Source organism: Corvus brachyrhynchos, unplaced genomic scaffold (genome assembly GCF_000691975.1).
Source record: "Corvus brachyrhynchos isolate BGI_N302 unplaced genomic scaffold, ASM69197v1 scaffold92, whole genome shotgun sequence".
NCBI classification, from domain to species: Eukaryota; Metazoa; Chordata; class Aves; order Passeriformes; family Corvidae; genus Corvus; species Corvus brachyrhynchos.
In genome coordinates this window covers 478,342-497,209 of record NW_008236973.1, presented here as the reverse complement: position 1 = coordinate 497,209, position 18,868 = coordinate 478,342, and the positions used below count along the sequence as shown (strand labels likewise).

Below are 18,868 nucleotides of genomic sequence, written 5' to 3'. Positions count from 1 at the left end.
TCGCCGGAGGGACCCCACAATAAAGCTCCCTTCGTGCGGAACCAGCCAGACGGGTCTTCTCGTCTCTCTCTCCGGTCTGGTTTGGCCTGGAGGCTGCCCTGCAGAGCTGAGCTGGAATCACGAGCTGATAATCACTAAAGAGCTGACAGCTTCTGCAAGGGCCCTCCTGCCAGCAGCTGAGGGAAGACACCGGGCCTCGGGAAGGCGATTCCTTTCGGGACCATCTCCCCGGACCGGTCACCTCTTCCTGGGTCACAGCCTCGGACCCCACCACCAGCTGTAATAGCTACCCGTCCAGACAACACTCATTTTCAATGTTAAACAAGAAATAATTGGAAGTTGAGTGTGGAACCAGAAGTATTTATAGAAATTATATAGTAAATATATGTCAACAAAAGCTACAATTCAGAGTATCAGTGCTGATTCCTCCATGAGTTATAAAAAAAAATGAAGCCATGCCTGCATGATTCATAAATAAGCTGTAACACTGTCCCTACAGTTGCTATCCTTGCTACAAGAGACACAACACAGAGTAAGCCAATTCCTCTGATTTCATTTAACAAATAAACTGTTTATGTCCAGCACCAGCCCCATTCCAAAGCTTAGGACAGAACTTTGACAGCAGCACCAGTCGGAGCTACATTCACCCCTGGTGACAAATACAATAAACATGACAGTGGGAACATGCCTGCTCAAAAGACCACGTCTTAAAAAAGCCATGGCAGTCATTCCAACAGCAGCTTATCTTCATATTTCCAATAACAGCTACTGACCTACCTCAGGACCACTCACTTGCACTACTTGTAAAGTCAGGCAGGTCTGTGGAATGCAATGTTTACAATATCAACTTAATACGGTCACTATCTTAATACTAGTTCCCAAGTATAAATTAAAAAGTATCTTTTAACTATCAAATTTCAGAGGAAATAAACTGATGAGCATTTGAATGTGGAGCCAAGTGTTTTCTGTCCTTGGTGTGACTCCTAGAGACACACAGCAGCCCACACATGGAACAGCTGCCGTGACACAAAAGGTTCGTTTTTTACCTTTGCCACTCCTCAGAAGAGCATTGCCCGAATTCAAAAGCTGTTCACTCCAAAATGAAAACATCTATAAATTGAGTTAAAAATCTGCATTCCCTCTGCCTCCCCCATTTCTTTCGCCAGCCTTCAGCTCTTCATTTATTATCCAGGGGTTATTTTCTAGCTTTATGACTTTCAAAGTAGCTTTTAAATTTTTCTGTCCTCTAATGGGATTGAATTTCTTCTGGCAGAATCTTTGCAAAGAAGGAGAAGGGAGGGCAGAAGGGCAGCAAAAGAAAAACAGGAATATAAACCTCTCAAATTCTTGAGATGTGTAAGGAATACACATCTGGTTCATCTTCAACATCTATGACATCCATCTGTTTTAAAACAATCAGCTGGAAGATCTTCTGATGAAAGTGGGATTTTCATGATTTTCATTTGTTTTGCGCCCTCTTGCACTGGATATGACCTGCACTGAAGATGATGAGAAAGTTGTTTTTTCCTTAGGACTGACACTTCCCCATACTGTCTGTGACTCAGGATGAGGAGGGTACCCACAGCTTCCCCAGCCAGACATTCAGCAGGGCAAGGAAGACTTGACCTTTTCCTGGTAGTGGGAGCTTCATGACCTTTCCCCTATGCTTGGGCTGCTGCCAAGTGGCCACACTCATTATTTATGTGCTAGTTTGCCCACAGTAAGTTGCTTGCATGGTTCAGCTCTGCTGATGTAAGGCGAACACAGGGAACACGTCATCTGCAAAAACAGAACCAGAGTCTGGAGGAGCCAAGAAAGGTTTGTATGCTTGGGACTTCAAAGTCCAAAAGAGTTTTGATTTTGTACTGCACATGTGGAAGACTTAAGTGTAACATGGTAAGTTCTTCGAGCACTGCCTGGTAATGTTACTCTAAATAACCTGCAATCCGACTGGCTGGAGGGGAAAGTTATTCTTTTCAGGTGCACGCCTGTATAAAAACCTCTGGAGCGTGCATCCACCCACAGGAAACTTCCCGTGGCCTCTGCCACATCAGGTACCCACACAGCTGCCCAGCTAACCTCGCCTGACATGCCTTTGTGTTCCCTGCTAACTAACAACAGAAATACCTTTGTCTGAATTCTTGTATTTCATTCAGGTCAGCTCTGTGAGCCAACAGAATCCAGCTCTCTGTTTCGTGCAGAGTGACGGTCACTAGCTTGGGGTATTTGGGTGCATTTACCTTGGAGATTCAAATGTCACATAGATTTACTGTAGTGATGTTCCTAGCATTGACATTTCCTTTATTTCCTACCATTTATATTGTTGGTGGTTTTTTTTAATCTAGTGCATGATAACATGAGAAAATTGCATGAGCTCTAAGAAACAGATGTTAACATATGGTAAGTGTATGGTTAAGCCCAATCTTGCAACGAACAGACTGCAATTGCATTCTCCATGTAAGCAAATGAAATTGGCTTTTGCCCAAATATTTCAGACTAACCCAGAGTACACTGTGCAAGTCTGTGCTGAGATGAAACACATTTCAGCAGAGTTGTGTTTACAGCTGAAGACCCAGAGACATAGCACTGCTCACTAACCTACTTTTTTTTGGCCACGTAGCTGGATATTAAAAGCTCTTTCTGAGCATCGATTTCAGCAGTTTAAGAGGCACAAAATTTATTCTTACAGGGGATAAACTGTTACCTTAAGGTTTATCATCATCTTACAATTTGCCCCTGTTTCATTACCTTGTTAATTTTATGTAATATTGTCAAATAGATATAGTTTTGTGAATTATTCTTTCTTCCTTAGGTTCTGAAGAAATCAAATGTGATTTTCTAAGTTTTGTTCACGACAGATTAAGACTATTAATGAAGTCAATACTGGTTTGAAAGAATTTAGATAATTATTTCCCAACATGACTTATTTGGAAAAAAACCTAGTTGCTAATATTCAGAAAGAGCCAATATTTTCTAAGGGAACAGATTTTGCTTGCAACGTCATCAAACTAAAATTCTTTTAGAGATATATAATTTTCAGTAAAACATGGATCAGAAAAATGTCAAAACAGGGAGAAATGGGGGTTTTTTTGTAATTCTAGGAGTGCAGCAGCAACTTGAACATATTACACATAGAGAATGCAATAATGCAAACATTACCTATTTGCAAACAGCTTCTCAATACCCACTTGTGCCTGTAGTCTTCATGAACAGTTTGTCATTTAAAATGATAAATAAAGCTGTACACCATTAAGGCCAAGACACTAATATACTTGAATTCTTGGTTTTATAAGACTAAAGCTGTCCTGTAGTTTGCAGCTAAAAAAACCCTTACTTATAACTCCTATGAAATATATAATTGAATAATTATGGCAGTAGAATAAATGTGCGTATATATCCATATATATGCACTTATAAACCCCTTTCTGTTTAGCAAAAGCTACACCTCTACAAGATATTATTATAGCATCTAGAAGCTCCAGCCATAAACCAGAGCCCAGTGTGTCAGGTGACATACAAACACAGAGTGCATAGTGTTTATCCCCCAAATCACCACCTAAGAACCCAGGTAACTGATGGACTTAAGGACCACACCAGCAGCAGGGTAACCACTGGTGCGGATTTGAGGCCTCATGATCATTTTAAGGGATTTAGTGAAACCAGCAAAGTTTCTTTATAAATATTTAAGCAGATTCCCATTTTAGGGGAACTCAAAGGACAAAGTGAGGGAAAGCATAACAATTTTTAATTTGAAAATGTAACATAACAAGTCTAATCAAGTTAGAGCTCTGAATGATAATAGGGTATACATACATATCAGGATCAGAGATACAATTTTATTTGCTGTAGGCGCTTAATAGATGATTCACAAATTTGTATTTATTAAGCATGATTCCAAGCTATTTTCTGGAATTCACCCACAGCCAACTGAAATTTTGGCCTGTTGTAGTAAGAACTTGTTTAAGCAAGGAAAAAAAATACAGGGGGATCACTTTCCACCCAAACTGACAAATTAACAGTTTACTCATTCAATGAGCCTTCTGGTTTTATAAATAGTAGAGTACTGGACAAGGTAAAGTTTTCTCCTGCTTTTTAGTTCCAGGATTGGCTTTTTCAGTTAAATAGCACAAATGTCATGCAAAAGAGCCTTACAAAAAACCTCACCAAAACAAACAAAATACTCACCCAAAAACCCCCAAATATGAGAATGTAGTGCTCTGCATGTTTCAATATAAAATGTTCAGAAGACTATATCTTCAACCAAATGCTTCCCAGCTGTAGCCATCACCATTTCTGACAGATTCTTCTCTTTTCATTATGTACCCTCCCAATTGCACAAGTCTGAAAATATTTTCACAGAGATTTCCTAGAACATTAGAATATGAACAGATTTTATTCTAGCTTAAGGCATGAAAAGGAGCCATTGCTCAAGTCCAGAAGCCTATTTTTGATTAAATGAGAAATCATTGCTGTTGGAAGAAGGCACACTGTCACACGTGGAATGTGAACATGGATGCACTCACTCATGTCAGGAAATGCAGTAACTGCACCATTAACTTCAGTCTCTTACCTACCATCATCGTACCTCGAATCACACACAATGGGGGAAAGCCAGATCTTGTTACTAGCCAGATGGAGACCCTCTGAAGAAAAAAAAAAACCCGTGCAGAAATCGATTTAAAGCACTTTAAAGCACTCTTTTCTGTAAGAGTACAAAATCATTGCCAAGACTGAGCAAATGCAGTGTCAGAGGAATTAGAACAGAAATCACGTCCTTGTGAATAAACACAGCAGCTGATATAAGGAATGTATCAGGTATCAGTAGAACTGTAATGGTGTCAATATCATGTGCAAATTAAATCACCCACGTAAGTCAGCAGTCACACTGCTCCTTAAAAAACTACCTGCAGGCATTGCTAAACCTCTTGGCCATTGGCAAAGATTTACTCCTTTCCAGCCAGGATACCTAAACCAGCCTCCTGCAGCATGATGCAACCCAAACAAATGATACAACACTTTGTCTGCAGTGCCTGTGGCTGGAAAGAGCAAATATGCAGTCTCAAGAATGAGCAGAATGGACAAATGTTTTTATCCTGGATAAAAACATAGCTCACTCCAGCCATCATGTTATGTGGCAAAGGTGAACTTGTACAGCCTCTGGCCAGAGCAAGTCCTGAACCTTTTGCTCTTTAAATATAGATGTGTCTGTGTATATATCTACAGCTATGTATATGTACCTCCACACACTCACAGATATATGCATATACATAGGTGCTTCACTGAAGAAAACTCTAGTCAAGCAAAAAATTCCACTGACCTATTTCTCCCCAAGTAAATCTACATCAAGTCCTGTTCCTGCTTTTATTGATGTTAGCTGGTATCAAGCAGTTCCTTCTTAGGTTGGGTGCTGCCTGTACACTGAGGAGGCACAGTCATTCATAACAGAGTTATCCAAAAAGCTTCATGGATTCAATCTTCTTACTGCAATGATTTCCTGACTGCCATCTGCATACTCTGCAGTTCACTGCATTTCAGTGTAACTGAGTTAGCTGTTCTGCAGGAAAAGACAGAGAAGAGAAGGCAACGCTATGCAAGGAGACAAAATCAAGAGCACTGGCTGCAGCAAATGAAACAGTTTTATCTCTGGAATCATAGTCCCAAGTTTTTTGAAAACAGTAAATTACACAGCTAAAAAGTCACAGACATGAAAAGACAGGTTTTTTTCTCAGCTATTGCTTCAACTGATAAGAGTAGCTCAATTTTCAGACTGACTAGTGGTATCAATTCAGTGACATAATGTCAAGCTTCTGCATAAATGATAAAATAAACACAATAATAAAAATGATAAATGAGATATTAATAAAAATTCTGATAGCATTACTACATTTCCAGAAACTGCTTGTACCACCCAGTGGAGCGGGGCTGTTACATTTCATCCTGTCCCTTCAATCCATCACTGGAAAAAAAAAACCAAAAAGCCACCAAAGCCCACCCAAACTACTCAATCTCCTTTTCCAGTCATATTTCATATGAAGAGAGTGCCTGCAAGATTTTATAGTATTACTTTTCCCATTCTATTTCAGCTCTTTTGCCATGATCTCTGCACAGCAGCCCCCATTCCCCAACAAAACTGAAGGAACAATGGACTACCAATCCAAGGAAGAAGAAACCTGCGAAGAGCAGTGTGACTCTGAAAACTGCAGTTGCAGCTCCAAGCATGTAGAATCCAACACAGGTTTAATCCAATTTAAATACTGCAATTGCTATGGCATGCTAGCATATCATATTTTGATTTTTGTCAGTCTTCAAATACAGTAGATGTCATCATGTCCCTTTTCCTTTGATATCCAATTTTCCCCATTATTTCCCCTTATGTTTGCACATATTATCAGATCAAATCTACAAAAATACCCCATTGCCATAATTAAGATAAATATTTAAAAAGGTCTTTGGATTTTACTTAGACATCTAAGAATTATTTCTCAATTACAATCAGAGATATGGCTATCATATGCATTGATTGGGCTGGCACTGTTAAAGCTGTGGTATTACAAATTTCAACAGGCTAAACTGCTCCAACAGCTACCAAGGATTCCAGGCAGGCATCAATTAAAATTCCTGCAAGCCAGAGCAAAATTTTCCCTTGCAGTTAATTCTACACATATCCTGCTAACAGGCTTCCAACAAAAGTTCAGTCATTCAGAATAGTGTCCTCATTTTCAGTGACATCAGATGGAACAGTTCAGCACAGATCTGAAAAACTTCTCCCACGAGCCTCCTTGCTATGATGAGACAGCCTAGGACAACTGTAGCACTGACTAGCTGAATCACATTGTGTATGTCAACATAAAAGTGTCTTACAACCCTCCTTCTGTGGAAGGATGCTTAAAAAACAACTACTAAGTGTAAGGTTTTCTTCAATGTGAGATGCAAATCCCAAGTCCTTCTTACGTAAAAAGCAGCTTGCTGTTCTGGAGCTGCTGGCCTCACAAACAAAATCTACAGCACAAACACCGAAACACAAGCTAACTTGGTCCTGAAAGTCTTCTAGCTGTTATTATATGGAATATAATTTTATATTCCATATACGAATTTTATATTTGAATTGTTAGCTTTTCCTAAAAGGCTCATTTCTATCTCTAAATTGCTCATTTGAACACCTAGAATGGCAGGAAATGACCATTGTTCCTTTCACTCCCTGGCCAGACAGACTGTCTTGTTTTTGGACAGCAACTAGTCTTCACTGAAGGGGTGGTCAGGCATTGGAACAGGCTGCTCAGGGAAGTGGTGGAATCACCACCCACAGAAGTGTTCAAAAGATGCATAGATGTGGCATTTGGGGACGCATTTTAGTGATGAACATAGTGGTGCTGGGTTGGTTAATGGTTGGATTTGATGATCTTCGAGATCTTTCCCAAACTTAGCAATTCTATGACTCGAGACCAATGTCCCGAGAACTTTTCTAGTCCATGTGCCCACACATACTGTTTTTGTAAAATACTTTTTACCCTTTAACAAGTTGCTCACAAACACATGAAATCTTAACTTTTCTCTCACAGGCTCACCAGTAACTCTTAAAATACTGCAGAACTGGGTTCCTAAAGTTTCACACTACTTTGATAAGGAGCACTACACGTACGCTGGCCACCAGATTGTCATTCAGGAGTCCATAGAACACTTTGGAGCTGTGGTATGGCCAGGGGTGAGTACACAAGACCACACACAGAAAGCTGACGTAACACAAGAGCAAACCAGGACAGGACAGCAGCACACAAATATTAAGGAAGCTTTCTTAGATGATGCTTCTGACAATGGAAGTTTCCCTTCCATATGCAGAATTAAGTCCTTCAGCAAAAAGCTCTGCCTTAGGGTAATTTGTCAGTTCATGCCAAAAGGACTACAGCACCAAAAGTTTTGTACATTGGATGTAGGGATTGAAAAAAAACTCAGTAAGGGAACTCAGGAAGAAACATTCCGCTTCCTCCATGCTTCCAATCAGTCACCGCTGGGAAGTAAATAATCAGCAGTATAAAAAGGAGGCTGAAAAAGAAAACTGTGAGAGATTAAGTAAGTAAAGGATGTTATAATGATTAAATATACTTATTTTAAAGAAAAGGCTGGAACAGTTTCATTACAGTATGGAAAATCATACTTTTAAGCAGTTCTTCAGTCTCTGCTTCTCCTGCTCTTAAAAACAGAATTTTATGCAGACTAAGAAAACTGCCTTTGAGGGAAGAGAGGGTCAACTGATAAAGACATGAAAATTAGGATTTCAAACTTTTTCAGATCCACATTTATTTAAAAAGCTCACAAAAAAATGGCAGACAATTTCAAAACAATAGAGAGCATATGGGTGGGTGAAACAGTATCTTATTTTGAAATGTCAGATCGTCAATTCTCACATTAATCAAGTGTCAGAATGCAGATGGTAAACTCTCCAAGAAAATTGAGAGGTTGCACAAATTGGACTGGTGATTCATTAGCTGTCAGCTTTCCCAGAGCAGGTAGACAGTGTTGCATTATGAAAAGCACAAGAGTTAAAACAGTAATACAATTCTAAAGAAGAGAAGCAAAAGGGGGAAGACAGTTTCTTTGGCATCAGTTTATGTTGTTTATAAACAGCCCATTTATATTCTACTAACTGACAAAATCTTTACGAAGGCCTGATAATATTTCCATACAGTGTTGTTTGGTTTTTTTCCAACAGTTATACTACTATCAATAAACAAGTGTTGAGTTTGTAAATAACCAATTTTTAATATTTTGTTTGCTAAAAAAATTGTAACAAAAAAATGTTTTCAAAAAATCTCTGCTGAAGCCTGAATTTACTTTATGATAGCGATAGTATAGCATAACACTTGTGACAATAAACCAGAACATTACTTTCTACATATTGTTAAACTTTGCTGTTCTGACTGTATGGTTCACATCTTAACACTGCCTATCCCTGTGGGTCCCTTCCAACTCAGCTTATTCTATGATTCTGTCTTGAGCTGGCAGAGGACTCATGCAGAAGTGTGTAGTAAATCCATATCACATAAACTTAAAACGAAAAATAAACTGCTTTAATTTTTTTTATATATAAAAAAACCAGGATACATCACAATTCTTCCCATATTACATTTTTGTTATACCTTTCAGTGTTGCTCGTTATACTAAAAAAAAAAACAACACCCTTGTATAAAAACATCTAATGAATTTTTGTGCAACTTAGCTGTTACCCTCTTATGGATATGTGTTAACCATTTTAGGCACTGGCTTTATCTCAATATCTGGAATCAAATCAAGAACAATTCAACCTCAAAGACAAAAAAGTTTTGGAAATTGGTGCTGGAACAGGCTTGCTTTCCATTGTGGCCTGTATCTTAGGTTGGTAAACTTGTATTTCCTTTTGGATTTCTAGTGAAAGATGATCTAGCTCTGCCCTTGTGAATTTAAGGCAATGAAACAACAGTTGAAGTAAACTTTGTCACTGTTTTTTGGGTTTTTTCTTTTTTTTTTTAATGAAAATTATTGTAAAATACTGTTTTGTTAACTAAGTAACTACCCTAGTTATTGGGGAGGGGGAGGCTGGACCAGTTATGCAGATTAAGTTTTATACAAGTTCAACTACATGCCTATGAATTTTGCCCTCTCTCAAGTGAAAGGATGAGAGGAAATAGCCATTAGTTGTGCCAGGGCAGTTCAGATTTGATATCAGAAAATTTTTTTTATTTTACAGAAAGGGTGGTTAGGCATTCGAATAAGTTGACCAGGGAGGTGGTGGAATCACTGTCTCTGGAAGCATCCAAAAGGCGTCTGGATGTGGGACTTGGGGATATGGTTTACGGGTGGTTATGGTGGTGCTGGGTTCATGGTTGGACAGATGATCTTGAAGGTCTCTTCCAACCTTAGTGATTTTGTGAATTTAAACAAACTCATGTTTTCTTTAGGAGCTCACGTTACAGCTACTGATTTGCCTGAAGTTCTTGACAATCTCTCATATAATATTTCAAGAAATACGAAGAACTTGAATATCCACAAACCTGAAGTGAGAAAACTGGTATGGGGAGAAGGCCTCAATGAAGACTTTCCTGTATCAACTTACCATTATGATTTCATACTGGCAACTGATGTTGTGTACCATCATGCAGCTCTGGACCCCCTGCTAGCAACAATGGTGTACTTTTGTAAGCCAGGAACAGTATTACTATGGGCAAATAAGTTCAGATTCAGTACAGACTATGAATTTTTGGAAAAAGTTTGCAATATATTTAATACAACCATTTTAGCAGAATTTCCAGAATCAAATGTCAAGCTGCTTAAAGCCACAGTAAGAGAGAATTAAAGAGAGAACTATTACTGATCTTGATTTAGTGGCAGCACCTCACAGTTTGGAATGCTTTCCAGGATTATGTTGCACCTTCTGTGCATTTATGGTTGTAAAGTTGCAGATGCATCTAAGTTTTGCACTGCAAGTATGGAAAAACCAGCAAGGCAAAAGATACAGCAATTTGTCTCTGGTTGATACACACGATCTGTTCAAACTGACCAATTCCCCTCCACTGAAGGAACCATGTTAGTAAGAAGGCTTTAACAAAAAACATTGATCTTCTGGGCTGCACTGAACCTCTGTTGTTTGTAAGCTGCTTTCTTTCAGCAAGTTTTATTTATGTACTCATCCAGAAACCAATACAATTTTTAGCTTCATTATTTTTATTAATTATAAAAACCTTTTAAAGTATCAGAGTTAACATGGTGGTTTTTTGATCTTCAACTTTGCACATTTATTCTGCTGTGTTTTATACTTTTAACATTAATAAACATCTATGTATAGCTTTACAGTATCTGATCAAGATGTAACTGTCTGGCACTTTTAAACATGTATCAGCCTGTCCTACATCCCCAGCTTCACCAGGATTTCTGAGTTTGCCTGAAATCACTCCAAAATGAAAATTTACAAGAGTACTATGCATCAGCAATTCTGAGAAACATTGTAACAGTTTGAGAGGTTGAATTTTTCTTAAAAACATTAAATGTAAACTCTTGCAAACAATACAGGTGTACATTACTTTCATCTAATAAGTAAGATTGTAGCTACTCTTGAAGTAGCTTTAAGGCCTTCATACAATTGAAATTAAGATCAAACATGTTAAAATTCAGTGTACCATAAAAAATACAGAACTTTTACAGGTTTGCAGTTAAAAGTAACAATTCAGAACCTAACATGCATGCAGTAATTCTTCCCAAACTAATTCCAAATCCTCAATGTTGGCAGTTCTGGCACATCCATTGCCAGCAATGGGATGCACAATAAGGAAACTCCCTGATGACAGGAGTTAGGTTAACAGGTATTAAGCCATACTCAGGTGCCTTTACTGATAAATACACACAATTTAATAATCAGCATTCAGTAATGAAAACATGCGTTCGAATAAAAAGTCAAATTTCTCTTTTCCTATCCTGTCCCATATAAAATCATTTTAATTTTACAATTTTCAATTCTCTAGAATACACAATAATCAGGTGGATACATGACAGGAAGCCAATTTGCAGTGAAAGTTGCACAATGAGTCCATCCAAGCAACTTCATTAGCTGAAAAAAAAAAAAAAAAGCACACATTAAAGAATGAGTCTTACTCTTTTTAACATCTAAATCTAAACAAACACTGCACTGATATCAACATCTTACTAAAAGTGTCTACTATCAGAAAGACAACAGATTAGAGATCTGGTGAGCTTTGAATTCCTTAGTCCTGAAAGGGGGACCCCTCCTCCCCATTCTATATGATCTACATTCTCTAAATGTAATGCACAAGAATTTAATGATAGGAATTCCCATTGATTCTCCATTAAATTCTACTAGCAGTAGTTATGATTAATAATAGTAAAAAATAACAGTGGTAAACAGCAACATAAGGGGATTTTTATGCAGGTATCTTTGACTAAGTTGTCTCTACTTCTTTTATGCCTCAAAGTAAGTTCCAGAAAGTAAATCTGCTAAAAAAGACAGTTACTCAAAAACGAGTTATTCTAGAAAAAGGAAGAAAAAAAATCACTATTTAAAATGAAGGCCGAGTTACAAAACCTGGAAAAAGTTAAAATGTTACATTCAGTGCTTTCTAAAATGAGAAGACTACAAAAAATTCCAGAAGACTTATATCTGACTTCTGAAAGCTTATGCAGCAGGAACACAGCCCCATTACTTGAGCAAATGTTCCTTACCTGAATGCAGTTTTTTAAGTTGTCCTTTGTTGGCTTTTCTTCTGCAAGTTTGGTGGCAAACTTGAGACCTCTTCCATACATTTTATTTACCAATGCATGCTTATAGGCAAAAGTCAAAACCTACAATGCAAATTAAAAAAAACCCGAACAAATTAGGTATCTTAATATCTTACAAGGCTTAACAAGTAATATCAAATTCTGTTCAGGTAGCAGAAGTGATTCAAACAAAGTAGAACATTTACACAAGATAGCTTTCTCTTTGCAGTATAACAGATGATTCACAGTAGTCATAAACATGAACTTCCTAGAGACTATTTCTGAGTTCACAAACATATTTGACTTCAGAACTTCTTATGTAACACAGATATCACTATTTTAATTTTTTGTCACATTTCTAGCTTCTTTAGATTTTCATTCTCTGCAGGCAACCATATGGCATATTAAAAAGATAATTAAAGAATCACCAACCAGGCAGGTATATTTTTGACCCAGAGAAGCAAAAACCAAATTGAGAATTTTAATGCCTAGGTAGTCACAAACTTACTGCAGAAACAAGTACGAATGTACACAGTGAATGATATATACAGACAAAGACAGAGAAATGTACATAATTATAAACAAGCAATGAAGACAGGTAAGCATGAAGACAAGCCTCAAGTTTTAGGTCAGCTCCTCACTATTGGTAATTTTTTAAGAAGAGATTATAAAAAAGCTCCTTCTTGAGAACACTATTTCTAAAAAACCATCTTAAACTCCTTACCAATGCAATGCTTCACATGAGCAAATCAATGTGTCTACCTAAGAACTACTGTAAAATAAATCAGGTTCTTAACACCCAAACACTGACAATGTTCAGGGTGTTGCAAGACTGTTCAAACCATTTCACCAGTTGCAGCACTAAGAACTAGAGCAATCAAGACACTTTCATATATTCCCTTTGGAACACTCAGAGTAAACAAGATACTTTTCATTTTTTACTGAAGAGTGACATAGCAGTAAAGTTGGTGAATATGGTATGTGTCTGTTGTTGGAAGTGTTTATGAAATCTTTTATTAGAGCTTGCTATTCATTGCCCCTCATTCATTACAACATTTTCCTTTGCTCTGACTCCACAATAAAGGTTGAAGACTTCCCACTTAAAATGTCCCGTTAAGAAAAGCTAACAAAATCCCCTCAAGGATGTTCAGGAATACGTTTTACATTACAGAAAAAAACCTAAGTATTTCTCAAGAATATACACATTAAGGAACCAGAGATCTGAATCTTGCAAGGAGTGAAGAACCTGTCTAGTTTCAGCAGCCTGAACACTTCCATTTTAACGTTAATCACATGCACAAGTCTTTGCAGGATCAATAAATAGTTAAAAGATAAAAAAGAAATAAACCTAATTATCAAGCAAGTCAAGGTATAATTCTGAAGCTCCAAGATACTATGCCAAGTACTCAAGAGTTGCTCATTCTTCTTCTGTCTTCAAATACTTATTTTGCTGTGTGGAAATATTACTTAAGCTGTTGTAGCTTACAACACACACATATATGCAACAATGAGCATACAGCACCATTCACATATACAATTTTCCAAATATTGCTATTGGAAAAATACTCTGCATGCTGCATTCTCCATCCAATTATTTTGGATATTTTCCTAAAGCAAAACACATTAGCAAACATTTCTGAAAAACTGCTCAGTGGATCCATTAGCAGACTTAGTTAGCTAAACTAAACTAAAAAAAAAAAAAAAATTCCTTCTGTAAAAGATGATAGAACCACAAAACAAAACAAAACAAAGAACCAAACAAAAAAAAAAATCAAATGAAAAATGCATTGGAGCTCTCAGCAAATATAACATATCGGAGGCTAACCAGAAATAATGTCACTGCTCTATGAAGAAAGCTCTTACCTGACCCTGTAAGTTTTGAATGGTTATTGAACATCAGTGATAAAGGCAGGAGGAAAGCCACTTGACAGCATTTCTTTCGTAACAGGGCTTCCTAGAGTTTTTATGGCAAGAAAACAAAGCATTTTACGAAATACCCTTGCTCCGGCCAAGTAAAAGGTTGGGTATTTCTAAATGAGAAAAAGGTTCTCTGCTGAACCAAAATGTTGAAAACAATGCTCCAAGAGCTCTTGACATAAGACAATAATTGCTGTCTTAGTGTTTGGAGAAAAACCCCCAATCAACTGTATACAAGCTCAGCAAAACTACTAAAAATTCATTAGCACTTTAGAAGTTACGTACAATGCAGGAGTTGCTTTAAAATCAGAATTTGTTTACAAACAAAAGATGTTAGATAAGAAACAGTACTTTACAACTTATACACATATTGGCCAAATTAAGCCTTATAGATAAAATACTGCAAGCTTTATAAGATCACAGAAGTAAAGGTTATGATTCCTTGATATGTGTAAGGAAAAGGTAAACTGGAGTGCTATTAAGATATAACAGAGAAAACAGCTGCTATCTGAATGTATAAAACCATCAAATAAACCTATTTGTATTATCCAAGACCTAATTGTTAGATGAAAGAATAGTAATGAATTCGAAGTATTTGATATTATTTCATAACTATATAATGAAATCATAAATTATGTAATAAAAATAATGAAGGCCAGCTTTTGCATAACAAGTAATATGGCCCAGAAACAGTACAAAGAGCAATAAAAGGGTACTGAGAAAAGGCAGCGCATACTTCTAGGATACTGGAGGGAAAAATCACTGTTAGATACTTTATTTCCCAAGCTAATGGCCTGGAATACTATGTGTGGGAGCCAGACCCATGAAAGTGTTTGGATGTCCACCTCCTAACTAGCTGCCTAACTTGCCATTGGCTATAAAGATACATATTTAGGACAGTAAAATGCTGAAATGATCTCTCCCAAGAAATTTGTGAGGCTGAAGTATTTAAAAGCCAGAAAACACTCTTAAAAAAAGTATGTTTGAATCCAGCAATACTAAAACACCTAATGAAACTTTTCTAGTATCCAAATGCTGTTATCTACAGAAACAGACTTGCATAATCAATTAATTAATCATTTAAAGAGTTGATTAAAAAACACCTGTATTTACAGACAGTTAAAATACTAGGTTAAACAATATAATCTGTAGGTAACATACTCCAGCTACTTGTAAAAACACTGAAGTTGTAATTTCTACAATTCCCAACAAACAAGCTTTTTCAGGTTCATATACATCTATGGTAATAAACTAAGCTTTTTTAGCTACATTTGTTGATTTTTCTCTGCTCTATTAACTGCCCTATTATAAATAAAACCTACATTAATATAAAAAAATTTACTCATTTTTAAGAGAGGGAGGGGAGTTAAGGGAATCAAATGTCCAGCAACACATTTTTGGCAGTGACTGAATAAAATCAGCTGGAAGAGACAGCTGCATCTGACAATGCAAACAGTATCAGGAAAAACAACCCAAGCTAAAGATGTTTAAAAGATAAGACAGAAAGGTACGGGCCTTTTACTTGTTTTTAAATTTATTTTTAAATGTTTAGGGGCATTAAATTCTACAGATTGGTCATTCCCAATAACATACAACATCCCACTACTCTCCTGTAGCAGTTGTGTTTAAAACTGAGGATTTTGGCCTACAAAATTTAAAGCCATGTTCTAGGAAAAAGAACTAAAGTGCCATTATAAACATGTTAGCATAATCAATCAAATACTTGCTGCATAAAGTTGTCTTAACTGGAGTCTATTTGAAATGCTTTTGTGTACACAGGGGACATAAATATTTTCTTTCATGTTTTGTTTAAAATGAACCTTCAGACAATAGCTGAAAGTGTGAACAAATGCACTTACTATCAAAAGTGAAGTTACTTCCCTACATACTTGCTACAATATGGGGAAAAGCAAGTTACTTCAATGACAAACAGACAATTCAAAAGAAGTAACAAATGCCCTGTGGTGCCCAAGTGCTATATCTGCAGAGGAGAGATGAAACAAGGGACAGTATTTTATTTACTAGAAGGTGAGCAGAAACACACAGAAAAGTGATGATGCTCTTGATTCCTCTTTAGAAACAACCTAAAAGAACACATGGTCTCTCTTGGTTTTCAAAAATTTACTTAGTTTTTTAATTACTGACAGCTGCATGAACTTTGATTTATGGGAAGCTTAGAACTAAACACACTTAGAGTAATAATTCTATCTGAAGTCATTATTTTATATATATATATATATATATATTTGAAAGATCAGTGCAGTATTTAAATGCCTTTCTCACTCAGATGTTCCATCTTTCAAGTGCCAGTATCACACAGCCATGTCTAGATAAAAGAAGAGCTCCACATTTTCATCTGCAACACACTGCTTTAGAATAAGCTGTCTCTTGACAACTCTCCTTTGAAGGACATTCACACAAGGTCTATCCCTATCTGACTTGACTGCTCCACTTTCAAACCTCTTATGTCTGTGCTGGTTTAGGATGGGCTAATTAATTTTCTTCACAGTAGCTGGTATGGGGCTGTGTTTTTGATTTGTTCTGCTAACAGTGTTGATAACTCAGGAATGTTTTAGCTGTTGCTGAGCAGTGCTTGCAGAGTCCAGACCTTTTCTGCCTCTCATCCCACTCCACCAGTGAGAAGGCTGGGGGTGCCCAAGGAGCTGGGAGTGGATACAGCCAGAACAGCAGACCCCAAGTGACCAAAGGGATATGCCGTACTATATGACACCACACTCAGCATATAAAGCTGGGTTAAGAAGGAGAAAGGGGGAAAGTTTGGAGTGATGGTGTTTGTCTTCCCAAGTCACGGTTGCATATCATGGAACCTGGCTTTCCTGGAGATGGCTGAACACCTGCCAGCCCATGGGAAGTGGTGAATGAATTCCTTGTTTTGCTTTGCTTGCATGCACAGCTTTTGTTTTACCTACTGAACTGCCATGTTTGCACCCTGCAAGTAGCTCTGTAGCTCTCATGACAGTCAATCAGTTTAGATTTCAATTTGAGTAATAAAACTCAAAAAAGTAGGAAAAAGAAGACATATTACATAAACAGGATGGAAGTTATTTCCATGTGAAATGCTACAAAAATCTAGAAAAGTTTTGTTGGTCTTTTAGTACCAATTTAACAATACGGAATAATCTATTTTCAGAGCAAAATCTGAATATTTGACAAATCCATGGTTAAGCCAGTCAAAGAGAGAGGTTCAATTCCTCATCTGTAGAATTCAAATCAGAGTTACTTATTCCAGGCCCAGAGCACACAGCTCAACAATGTTATCTGTCTTGAAATAAAAGCCAAAGAGTGAAACACCAACAAAACATCTATATTGGCATTCTTCCACAGAAATTATTCCCATCAGCTTTAAAAAAATAAAAAACAGGAGACAGAAGTAAACCAGGGGTTACTGTACTGGAACAAAGTATTGCATTTACAAACAGACAGCAAGAAAATCATGTGCAAAACAATATGATTGAAGCACCAAAATCTGCTACCACATATTATAATCAGATAATGATTAGAAGAGATATGCTTAAAAGATGTATGTGTACAAGGACATATACATTAAAGTGAGGAGGGTAAGCACCATCAACCTTCTTGATCAAGCCTCCACCCAAAGCACAAGTTCTTACAGGAAGTTTATCTACTGTCAGGGAAGTTACATGTTTTTGTTCTTTTTTTTCTTTACTCTTAGAAGTTTCTCTTTTGTAACTATCTGAAGTGCTTTGGTAATTTTACATAATTATCAACAAATACCCTGGTCACTCCATCTTCCACTAAAACACAGCCATATGTGACAGTTAAGTTCAGAAACTAATTAACATCAATAGCTCGAAAGTTAAAAATACAAAGTCAAAACCTCTCTAAATTAAAAGCTACATAACTAATCACCGACAATGGAATTTTTTTCCCCTCTGAAATTGCTGTCTTGAATGAAGGAGAAAAAAAATTCAGCTCTCAGGATCAGGAACTCTGAAATGTCAGGGAAGCCTGTGCTAATAAACATGTAAGCATAATTATTTCCAAGGGTTTCTCCTTTACCTCTACAGACATTACTGACAGCAAAACACAAAACTTCTCTTGTCCATAGTGTGGAAGAGGCTACAGCATGCAGGACTGAACAGGGTATGGATGCTGCACACTTCTGTGTGTACAGCTACAACAGCGCACAGGTTAATCAAAAATATTCCCTGGAAAGTACAGAAAGAAGCAATTCAATAAAAGAAGCAGCTTTTTCGTGGAAGTCTGGTACTGTCTTACACCCTTCCCTTAATCTCTACATTCATTTGCACAGAGATGGGCTTACCATGGATTTGACAGGCTTGGCAAAATCACCGTGGAAAGAGGTCATAAAGGAAGCACAACATACGGGGACATCATGGAAAAGTAGAAGAGAGGAATGTACAAGGCTGTGCACACAAAGGCAGTGCATAATTCCAGAAAAAAAACATCAGAAAACCCAACATGCAAATGAAAAAAAATCTGCTCTGGTCTCTTACCTTGCTGTCAAAAAGATCAGTCCATTTTGTTGTTTCCCAGAATGTCTCTGTCAAAGCTTCCGAGCAGCTCTCATGATCCTCATCTTTGCCTTCTGCATCACTGGAAGCAGCCCCTTCTTGGGTCTGCAGATGAAGAAGTTGGTCAGCCAGTGCACTTCCCTTTCGACAAAGTGCATCCACTAAAGTACTCTTCTGTTTTTCCATTTCACTAG

The 18,868-nt window shown here is 37.3% G+C and overlaps 2 protein-coding genes across 3 annotated transcripts in view; one reads left to right on the top strand and one right to left on the bottom strand.

The window, feature by feature from the left end:
* Nucleotides 1-1,800: 1,800 nt before the first annotated feature.
* LOC103611751 (protein-lysine methyltransferase METTL21C) lies at nt 1,801-10,468 on the top strand. Of its 2 annotated transcripts, none has more exons than XM_017728511.1 (5): nt 1,801-1,818; nt 6,084-6,235; nt 7,560-7,702; nt 9,252-9,369; nt 9,933-10,468. In XM_017728511.1, the coding sequence occupies exons 2-5, from the start codon at nt 6,094-6,096 to the stop codon at nt 10,325-10,327; spliced, it is 798 nt and encodes a 265-aa protein (XP_017584000.1). In that variant the 5' UTR covers nt 1,801-1,818; nt 6,084-6,093; the 3' UTR covers nt 10,328-10,468. The 2 variants fall into 2 exon arrangements, with proteins under 2 accessions (XP_017584000.1, XP_008627536.1); XM_008629314.2 differs by lacking the exon at nt 1,801-1,818 and adding an exon at nt 1,996-2,054.
* TPP2 (tripeptidyl peptidase 2) overlaps nt 8,265-18,868 on the bottom strand; it is a 48,890-nt gene continuing 38,286 nt past the window's right edge. Inside the window, exons 27-29 of the mRNA XM_008629313.2 lie at nt 18,657-18,864; nt 12,205-12,324; nt 8,265-11,575 (exon numbers count right to left, since the gene is read on the bottom strand). Coding sequence (XP_008627535.1) covers nt 11,486-11,575; nt 12,205-12,324; nt 18,657-18,864 — 418 coding nt within the window. The 3' untranslated portion in view covers nt 8,265-11,485. The remainder of the gene's footprint in view (nt 11,576-12,204; nt 12,325-18,656; nt 18,865-18,868) is intronic.

Bases quoted from the DNA above. Each gene is read 5' to 3' on its own strand.
- LOC103611751 (XM_017728511.1), top strand. From the start codon at position 6,094: ATGATCTCTGCACAGCAGCCCCCATTCCCCAACAAAACTGAAGGAACA. The intron at 7,703-9,251 runs GTGAGTACACAA...TAACCATTTTAG, and splicing joins GAGCTGTGGTATGGCCAGGG to GCACTGGCTTTATCTCAATA. The intron at 9,370-9,932 runs GTTGGTAAACTT...TGTTTTCTTTAG, and splicing joins CATTGTGGCCTGTATCTTAG to GAGCTCACGTTACAGCTACT.